This window comes from Lissotriton vulgaris, chromosome 12 (assembly GCF_964263255.1).
Source record: "Lissotriton vulgaris chromosome 12, aLisVul1.2, whole genome shotgun sequence".
Classification (NCBI taxonomy): Eukaryota; Metazoa; Chordata; class Amphibia; order Caudata; family Salamandridae; genus Lissotriton; species Lissotriton vulgaris.
In genome coordinates, this window is record NC_141700.1 from 59,274,565 (window position 1) to 59,284,591 (window position 10,027).

At 42.0% G+C, this 10,027-nt stretch overlaps 1 protein-coding gene across 2 annotated transcripts in view; it reads left to right on the forward strand.

Moving 5' to 3' along the window:
- ZBTB7A (zinc finger and BTB domain containing 7A) overlaps positions 1-8,577 on the forward strand; it is a 170,353-nt gene extending 161,776 nt beyond the window's left edge. Inside the window, exon 3 of one of the 2 annotated variants that reach the window (XM_086947089.1) lies at positions 7,630-8,221. In XM_086947089.1, coding sequence (XP_086803215.1) covers positions 7,630-8,083 — 454 coding nt within the window. In that variant the 3' untranslated portion in view covers positions 8,084-8,221. Of the gene's footprint in view, positions 1-7,629 lie in introns of both variants that reach the window. The other variant, XM_086947088.1, reaches the window with a different exon arrangement.
- The last annotated feature ends 1,450 nt before the right edge of the window (positions 8,578-10,027 follow it).

Consider the following 10,027-nt stretch of genomic DNA (forward strand, 5'->3'; position numbering starts at 1 on the left):
GCCTTGATTAGGAGCAGCCGGCACCCAAGTTACTGAGCAGCGTGATTGATACCGCCAGCTCGCAGCTGCTGTTTTATGTACCTATTGGGAAATACGATAGTGATCAAAGATTGTGAAGCTATTGGCCGAACCCTTGGATTGAGAACCATCCCCGGTCCTGAGGAGAACCCCATTCACTCTTAGGGGTTTGAAACGCGTCGACCAGCTTTTCTGTCCCGCTTCTGGCTACTAAATCAAATTGGAATAGAGTTTTCATCTATCTGGTTTCATGAGGGACCTCATGACAATTATAACGACATTGTGAAATATCAAAATAATCATTCTCTATTGATTTTTGTGTCAGTCGCCTGGACATAGTGTTTTTGTTGTATTATTGCTTGTTTTGTCTATGTATGAATGGATGGCCAAGTGTGTCTGAACTGTTGCATTTATATGTTTGTAGATATTGTATTTAAAATGTTTTGCATTGTATATTTTGTATTTTCCATGCACAAGGAATAATGTGTTAAATTAAGAAAACAAGACCGTTTGCAAAAAATTAAATTGCTCGGTTCAACAAGTTAACCGGTTGTTGTGTGATTCAATCAAAACAACCTTTTGTGAAATCATTTCTGTTTATTATTACAACCCCAGTTTTGGCTTTTGTGTTGGTTATTAGTACTAGTTGGACTCAGCCTTACTGAGTATTGAGTCAAGGCCCTCTTTTGATTCTTTTACTGTAGAAATCTGGCACACAGCAACGGCGGCCCTGGGTTGGAAAGGTAGAATTACCAAACTAACCCCACTATGGGACTCTCGAATCCTCGGCAACATGAGAAACAGCAAGGGCTTCTCACACTGGGACACAATAGGGATTTCCACGGTGGGCGATCTTTGGGAGAGGGGTGGAGTGATACCATTCCAGAGACTGCAAGAACTATATGAACTCAGCGACAGGGAGCTTTACAGATATGTTCAGATTCGTCACGCACTGTTAACAGCCTTGGCTGCGGACACTGATCTGCCTGAGTCTTCCCCACTGGAAGACCGCCTCCTTACGGATTTTATGGTCGAGCGCGCTACATCCCTTACATACCGCAAATTACTTAATAATCTACCTGACCCAACATTGCCTCTGAAGGAGAAATGGGAGAGAGACACCAATGAGATGGACGAGCAGGAATGGAATGAGGCACTAGCCTCTCCTAAGGAAGTGGGCATCTCAGCGCGGCTGCGATTAGTTCAATTACAAATTTTACACAGAGTATATTACACGAGAACAATGCTACACCGTATTCACCGGATACAACATCCATATTGCCTACGCGGGTGCGGGGAGGAGGGTACGTTTTTCCACACCATCTGGGACTGCCCCCGGATACAGGAATATTGGAAACAGATCCTGCGAACGATATCACAAACACTAGAAACATCTTGGTTGCCAGAACCAAAACGGTGCCTCTTAAATGTGTGGGAGCCTACCGATATTTCCAGACATGACCAAATCTGGGTCACAGTAGGGTTGCTTATAGCGAAACGAGATATAGCACAAAAATGGGGGGTGGCGGAGCTACCAACCAAGTCAATATGGTGTCGAAATATGGATAAAGTAATGATAACGGAGCGGGCGGTGTACTCCAATCGTGCCTGTCCGGGTAAGTGGAATAAAATTTGGACCAAGTGGAATGTATATAGGGGAGAGATTTGTGATCCTTTGCCAGAAGACGATCAAGATGATTCAGATGAAGAAGAGGCAGAAGGCTAGTCCACCGAACAGATTGGGGGGGAGGGTATTGAAGGTGGGATGGAGATGTTCAGTTTTGTTGGGGTACAAGGTGACCACGGGTGAACTCTGGGGGTCTCTACTTGGTTGAGATGTCCACAATGACGATTACACAGTAACTGGATTCAAATAGTGGGCAGGGATGAACTCTGGTGAGGGACGTCTTGGTAAAAAGAACACTTGAACATGATTATGGCATTTACGTGACCGCTTTGACATTCCTAACAGTTATTTTGTTTTCCTGTTGTTCGGGAGGTGGAAAATTACAAATATCATACCGAAAACCAATGATGCTTGAAAAGACTTATGCTAATGCTGCACCTTTTTCTTACGGCGGTAGTGCCATTATTTCTACTACAGTAAAGTGTCTATTGAATGTACATTGCTGCCATTTGATCAAAATTGCTATAGCGGCCAGCCCGATGGGTTGTAGGCGTTCCGCTGTGTAACTTGTTGGTGCAATAAAGGTTTTTGCAAAAAGAAAAAAAAAGATGAAAGAAGATACCTACTGTTCCAAACAGGAAGAAACCTTGAGCCAACTTACTGGACCTCGCTGTCAAGAAAAAACCCTCAAAAAGACTAACGAAGATACAGGAGTTCAGATCTTACAGCCATCAGTCGCAATTCATGGCCACCACGAAAAGACCTCCAAATTGAAACTGTCAGGATTCGTTCAAAGAGAAGTCAAATATTTCATTGCTTCGACGTAAGCCCTGAAACCATCCTGTGACTCAAAGTTTCAGAACCGTTCTGCCGTTCTCTCTAAGGCTCTTTTGAGACTTTCAGGGAGACCCACTAAACTAGTAAAATAAAATCAGCCAGGCTCAGTTCTAACTCTCCTGAACAAGTTAGTGAATTAATGGTGCATCACAGTTCCAAGGTCTAACTTTGCACTTGTGGCGCCATGCCTGAAACAAAGCCGGCTTGATGTAACACTGATTTCCTGTTTGGTCAGTTATTAAAGTTGATGTGTTAGCAGCAACTGAGGTGTGGCTTGTGTTTTTGTTTCTGATCTCAGCTATTAAAGCGAGGGCATGCTGCTTGGATATATCCTCATGGATATTAAGAAATGGGAAGAAGGGAATGCATCAGCGCTTTGTTTTACGGTGATGATGTCAGTGCTGTGAGAGGCGTTGCTCTTGCCGTAAGCTCTAGTGTGCACCTTTAGAGTTTGTACTTGAGGGTCGGTGTAAAACTGACTTTTCAGCCCTATGTTGGCTGAGATGAGGCAGAGCATGTTTTAAGAAAGCATGATTGTTCTTCTGGGTGGGCCAAGGTGGATGTGGATTGAGGTGTTACTGCAAGACAACAGGCAGTCGTAGCAGGGTATTCTTTATTGAGGAGCAAGAAAGAAAATGTACTACCTCCCAACTCCCTTGTGAAGAGAGCACGCAGACAGGATAAATTTAAACCTGTTTAATGAGTCGGGCCACTTCCGACCCGGTGACACAGAGACACGTTTCGGATGTGCAACAGCCTTTTTTAATCTGAAAAGCACCATTTTGATGACATAATACCATAGAAGTGGAAGATATACTTTGACATAATAATTAGTAGTATTTACATCAATTATACAAATCAAATACTACTTCAGGACTGTTATTATATAAAGAAACATTTTAACATTTGCATGTGTGGTATTGTTAAAATTTTGTGCAGCTTAGATCACGTAGTATCTCCTATTGAAACCACACGGGTCAACATAAAACAATACCCAACAAATGTTGCTAAGTGTAGCTAGCCAATTGGGCCGGATCCACACTGATTTATGTTATTATGTGATTTTTAGATTCACATTCAGGTGCCATTTGTTTATAAAGTTTTTGCACACAGCTGCAAAAACAGAAAAATTGTATGTCAGATAAAACTAATATTTAAAACCAAGATATACAAAACAGCTATTCACAGCAATACTCGCTGCCTTCGAATCCTGGGCCAAGAGGCCACATCCGCTAACAACAATGCATCTGGAAACTCTCTGGTATCTGCAGCATCTTGATCGACAACATATTCAAATCGGGCTCAGTTTTCCCATCAATACACATGAATGTCTAGAAGATGCCAGGAGTTTTACCTTCCATAAACTTGTATAGTTACAGTCTTACTGCAGATAAGGTGGCACTTTAGATTAGCAAGACATGTATGTATCTCCCAGTGGCAAAGTTCTAGTTAGAAGCACCTTTCCAACTTCGGCACCATTTGACGAAACTTTCAACAAAAGTCTGATCCATCTCAGCATCTTCCAGGAAGATTTCGGGGTGCTTTTGTTTTCCGCATTTATTTTTCCATACACAATGTAGACACAGCTAGAGCCCAAACCGCTTAATGGATTTACCCCAAATTTGGCAAAAGCTAGATCTTGATCCAGAAAGCATGTTTTTTACAATTTGGTGTAAATCCGTTCAGTAGTTTTCATGAAATTAACGCTCAAAAACACTTGTGTATTTCATCTTAAGAAAGGTTAAAAAAACATATAAGTCACATGTTTAAAACATGTTTTAGTCCATAGGGATGCCCCATGGACTAAAACATGTTTTAAACATGTGACTGCGAATTTGCTGTGGATCCATGTATCTGCTGTAAAAATTAAAAAATACAAATTTAAAAAGCACATTCTCCTGCCCTTGCAACAAATATTCCCCCAGGGTGTGGTGCGGCATGATAATTTTTATGGGGGAGTTAGGCATGCAGCCCCATCCCTGATACTTCTTGAGGCCCTGAGGACCCCAAAGGTCTGGATTGTTTATAGAAGGTACATTTGGATAAGTTTCAGTGTGTGATTTGTGAAATCTCTGGAATCGTCCAAGGGTAGTTCGAATGGCATATTCCCTATTTGATTCATGTACTGATCTGTTACCTTCATTTCCCTCAAATTGTAAAGCGCTCTGATATCCTTCGGGATCAGGTCCGCGCTATATAAAACTTTACAAATAAATAAATCCCTGGGTTGATAATTCATTTAATGGGGCGCAGGGCAATGCCACTCTCCCAGAGCCTCCATGAGGCCCTGAGACCAGATTCCCCAGAGTCAATATTGTAATTAAGGGGGAGGGACCGCCCTGTCGGAGCCTGCTCGAGGCCCTGGGGACTCCATCCCCTGGTGCCGATAAGTAATTATAGAGGAGGAGGTGCACAACCCCCCCATCCGAGCTTGTCTATGGCCCTAGGACCGTTATGTTCCATCCGGCAGGAGCAGCAGATGGAAGTACAAATGTTTCTCCCTGCCAGTTCTTACAAGGGCAGGGAAACTTGAGAATTGTTTGTCCCTGGTGGGAGTAAACAAAAAAAAGCTCCTCTGGGACGGGTGCTGGCTGAGTACCCTACAGGGCTGCAGGGACCCTAGGGCTTCCCCCGTGGCCTCAATAATACAAATACTGTGGGGAACCCTGGGTGGGCTGCTGGTCACACAATTCAATAACAAAAAAAAAGTTTTGCTAGCTCCTGCACTAGCACGGAGCGGTCAGGCTGTGAGGATAGTGCTGTAAAGTGCCTGGGTGGGCGGTCTAGATTAAAAAAAAATTAAATATTGTTTGCTGGCTTCTGCTCAGCCCTGTGCAATGGGGCCGGTTGTAGGTAGCCGGCGGATCCACAGAGGTTGCCCCAACCCCTTTCTACCCCCTGCATCGCCCAACAAAACATTTAAGCTGTAGGTGTCCCAAGTTGGAGCTGGGGGGAATGAAATCTTAGATAAGCTTTCAGAATGTCCCCAAGAAGTCTTTAGCAACGAGATAGCTGCACCTTCTTTAACCTTAAAAGCGATGCTTTCTCATGTTTCAAAAAATGGCTCAGTGTTTGCAAATGTACATGGAACATAACTTGTGCCAAATATTATTGCCATTATTTGTGTTCCGTGCTTTCAGGTTTTTTTTTCCTTTGGCGGGCGACAATTTATTTGAGCGTTTCACTCTTTTGTTTGATTTTATCTTTTAGAAGCTGCTTGTTTTTATTTCTTTTCATTTCCACTTTTGATGTTGCATGGTTTACAACAATGATGATATATTAACATCTTCCTCAAGATAAAGCGTGCTCGTTTTCCATCATAGCTCAAACTCTTCCACTACGCATTATCTTGAAATTCGCAGGCCTCTTACATAACCTATCTGCTGCACTTAGATGTCACAACTTATGTTTTAGAAAGCAATATTAGGCTGATATAGAATTTGTCAGACGGGTATTTTGTTACTTTATAATGCACTTTTAATAAAGCGACTGGATAGCCTTACCTGTTTGACAAAACTCTAAAGCAGGCCCTTAGACGTATGTTGGTGTCAACGAGTATTCTACTTCAGTTTGCTAAATATCATTATTCAAAACATTAAAATGTTTCAGTTTGAACTAATTTTACCAAAATACTTAAATTAAAGTGTGAACCATCAATACTTAAATTAAAGTGTGAACCATCAATTTAAAACAAGGAATATCTTTTCCACAAAATACACTGTCTTTCTTCTGCTGCTGTTGTAATCGCCATTGCTTAGAAAAATGTGCTGGCATTGGTAAAGTAACAAGCAACAATCGGCCATCTTGGAATGTTTTTACAGTTTCAAGATAGACCTCAAATTGCATGTAGATGCAACGTGGTGGCCATCTTGAAGCATAGAAAAGTAATGGTTCAAGATGGCAACCATAGCGATCTGTTTTACCACACATTGTGATGCACTTTTGTGCAAGGATTTGGTAAAGCCAGTAGCTGCAGCCGAACATCTTGGAAGGTTGTTTTCTATGCTTTCAATATGGCCTCAACGTTGCATTAAGGCATTACTTAGTGGGAATCGTGGCAGCATATAAAATAATCTTCTATGCTGTCTGAACATTATTTTCAGCACTTCCCCCCTAGGGGTACCACAATGTACATGAAAGGTGACAGTTTTCTTGTAAGTATACAAAAAATACTCAAAGGTGACCATGACTGCTATTGCAATGCTAGTCCATCATTGGTAAAACCAATGCCAGCAAACAACAAGCATTGCAAATGTTAAACGATAGGCTTTTTCATTACTTCTTACATGTTACATTTAAAATCTCTCTCTGACCAAGCTTGTCTTAAGCCTCCTCATGCTTCACTTTATTTTAAAATATGTTACCCCGGAGTAGTTGGAAGGCATACATAGGGATAATATTTCATTATTTTTTTTTTAATCCTTAATATTTGTATTCGAAACCAAGTTATTAGAAACTAGATAATGTAAATTAAACTTGTATTTTCTTCTTCAATACAGGAACGTTTATTGAATTATCTGAGGCTGTTCTCAATTAGCTGTACTCTTGTTCAATATTTTTAATTTTGTTACATTATTTTGGTTTTTTTTAATGTATTTTAGTGTGATTAGATGCTTTCACATTATTTTAAGGAGTTGTGTGTGATTGTATCTATTGGAAATGAGAACCAGAGGCCTTATTTTCCTTATCTCAGGTAAATTAGGCAATCCGAGGCCATTGTCTTTGGGAGCTATGAACGTTGAGGCCGTTGTTGTCTGATTTGCGGCTGAGCAAGGTAATCTGAGTCCGTTGTCTGGGTTGCAGAAAGCTAGGCAATCTGAGGTTATTGTTGCCCCGATTGCAACCAAGTTTGGATATCTGAGGTAATTGCAGTCCATGTTGAATCTTAATTAGGAAATCAGGACCATTGTTGTCCATGTTGCAGCCATATGACCTAATCTGAGCCATTGTTATCAATGTTGCAGCCGAGTTACAGAATCTAAGATATTGTCTGTCTGTTTCAGGTGAGTTAGGGAATCGTGCTATTGTTGTTCATGTTGCACCAGAGTTGGGGAACCTAAGGAAGGTGTATTTGTCACTTTGTGTCATATTGGTTAGTTGTGTCCAAAGAATGATGCTCAGATGCTGTTTCTTTTCTTTCTTAACAGACAAGACAAGCTGAAGGTCCATATGCGGAAGCACACTGGGGAGAAGCCCTACCTCTGTCAGCAGTGTGGCGCTGCCTTCGCTCACAACTACGACCTGAAGAATCACATGCGCGTGCACACGGGGCTGCGGCCCTACCAGTGCGAGAGCTGCCTGAAGACTTTTGTCCGGTCTGACCACTTGCACAGGCACCTTAAGAAGGACGGCTGCAACGGGATTCCATCCCGGCGGGGTCGCAAGCCCCGGGTGAGAGACGTCAGCGGCCTAGCGCTCTGCGCGCTACCAGTAAACCCCGGAGGCCTAGGCGCCCCAGTTCCAGTGGCGCAACCAGTGGCGCAGGACAGCCGTGAAATCGGACAAGAAATGCACTTTGAGAATAGCTCCAGAAATGAAACTCCAGCCGGAGAGAATGTAGAAGGGAGCTTATCTGGGGAAATTGCCCCAAGACTCTCATAAAAACCAAAAAAGCAAGATATATATATAAATTTAAATAGATATATATATATATGTATGTACAATGAGGTGTCACAAAATCTAATTAGCACTTTCCTCTTTATAACGGTAGTATCTTGACTGTCTCTCTCCCAGCTTCAAAGAATCTTGACTGTTCAAATTGTTTTAACAGACAGAGAGAGGGTGCTTGTTCTGAAGCCAATTATATTTTTATGAAAAAGGTGTTCTCGTAACACACAAACTTGGAAGACATCTTGCTTGCCCATATCAGTGGAAGGCTATTTGCAAACTAGATTTTATTTTTAGGGTGGGCCAAACAAAACCCCCTTACTTTACTTGAAATGGCAAAACTCTTGGGGGTTGAGGATAATTAGCAAAGGAGTCGGTTTCTAGGGTCATGAGAATATGAGGGTGGGAGGTTGGATGGAAAGCGGGCCAAAGTTAAGGTGATAGCTTTCATAACTTGGTGGAGGGTTTGCTATGAGAAATAGACCCCAGATTCTCAGCGGCCTTCCGCATTTCTAAAGGAGTTTCTAGTGAGGATTCTCCAACCACAGTGGCAGCACTCGGTGGGGGTTCCTGCAATACCATACTCATCTGGACATTTTCTGTAGGTTGAAGCATAGCAGCTCACGTAACTTTCATGGATCAGCTTACCCCCTCCCACATTTTATAATTTAATGCATGGAATTTCAGTTGTTTTTCCCTACAGAGAATTTGTTGGACACAGAAACCGTGTGAAATAATCCTCCTGTGCAACTCTCTACTGAAGTTTCTATGCACATCGAGGGTAGGGTTCCTTGGCACCTGCCCTGCTTTGAAGAGTATATTTAAAAGATGGGGCTCAGTTGTGTGTTTGTGTATTATGAGATATGTCAAGAATTCATTCCTCTAGCTTTCGGTGCTCATCCTCCTTTCTTTTATCGGCTAGGTACAGCGACGCTAGCGGTCAGCACTTCTCCCTCAAATAATTGAGAATGTTTTTGATGGAGCACTGAATGTCGTTTTCAATAGCTGATAGAGCGCAGAACAGAATATCATAAGAGATCTCTGTTCTTCTATGTGTAGGGTGCGAATTGAGGACACTGCAGTTGTTGTCTCTTGTGGGCTACATTGTAGAGTAGTGACTTTGTGTCACCAGGGACTACATAGATCGTATTCCAGACCCTCATGCCAGTAGTCTTGGTTTACGTCAACACAACCAAATTACAATTGTTTGTAAGTGGAAAGCCCAGGTTTGGAAGCCTCGTGTTGCCTACACCATGGTTGTACCATAGCGGCACGTATTTACAGGCTCCCTATTCCCGGAGTCTATTGCTAGCGAATTTAAGAAATCGGAGTCCATTTCATTCTTATGATTGGTTTACAAGAGGATAGTAGGGAGGACTTGAGTGTGAGGAAAGACTGTGTGGATCAGAAGAGGAGCGTGTTTTGTGGTAGGGGAAGGATTCATGTGGCATGTTTCCAAAGCAATATAAAGCTATTGAGTCTTAGTAGTAGGGATTGTATCGATCCGATGGCTTTCCCTTTATCTTAACCCTCAGTGAGAGGGTGTTTACAAGTGGACTTTAACAGATATATTTAAAAATATATATATATATATATAACAAACCATTAAATGGCGAGAAAAGTTATAGAAAGAGCAGCAAAGCAAGAAGGGGTTTATTTTTCTACTCTGCGATATGGGGTGGGCGGGTGATATGGGAAACAGAGAAAATAGTGGTTGTAAGGGGTGGGGGGGAGGTTTGTGGGGAGAAAAAAGGGGAGGAGGCTTGTGCTAATTAGTTTATGTGACTTTTATCTGACCCCTCACAGTGGATTGCACTTCTAAAGGAGGCTTGAAATTTTAGGCAGGAATTATGGGTTCTATTGTGTTTTTTATTGTTTTTCCTTTTTATTGTATTTTTAAAAAAATGTCTTACAGCCAGTGCTGGCAAAGAGGGTACC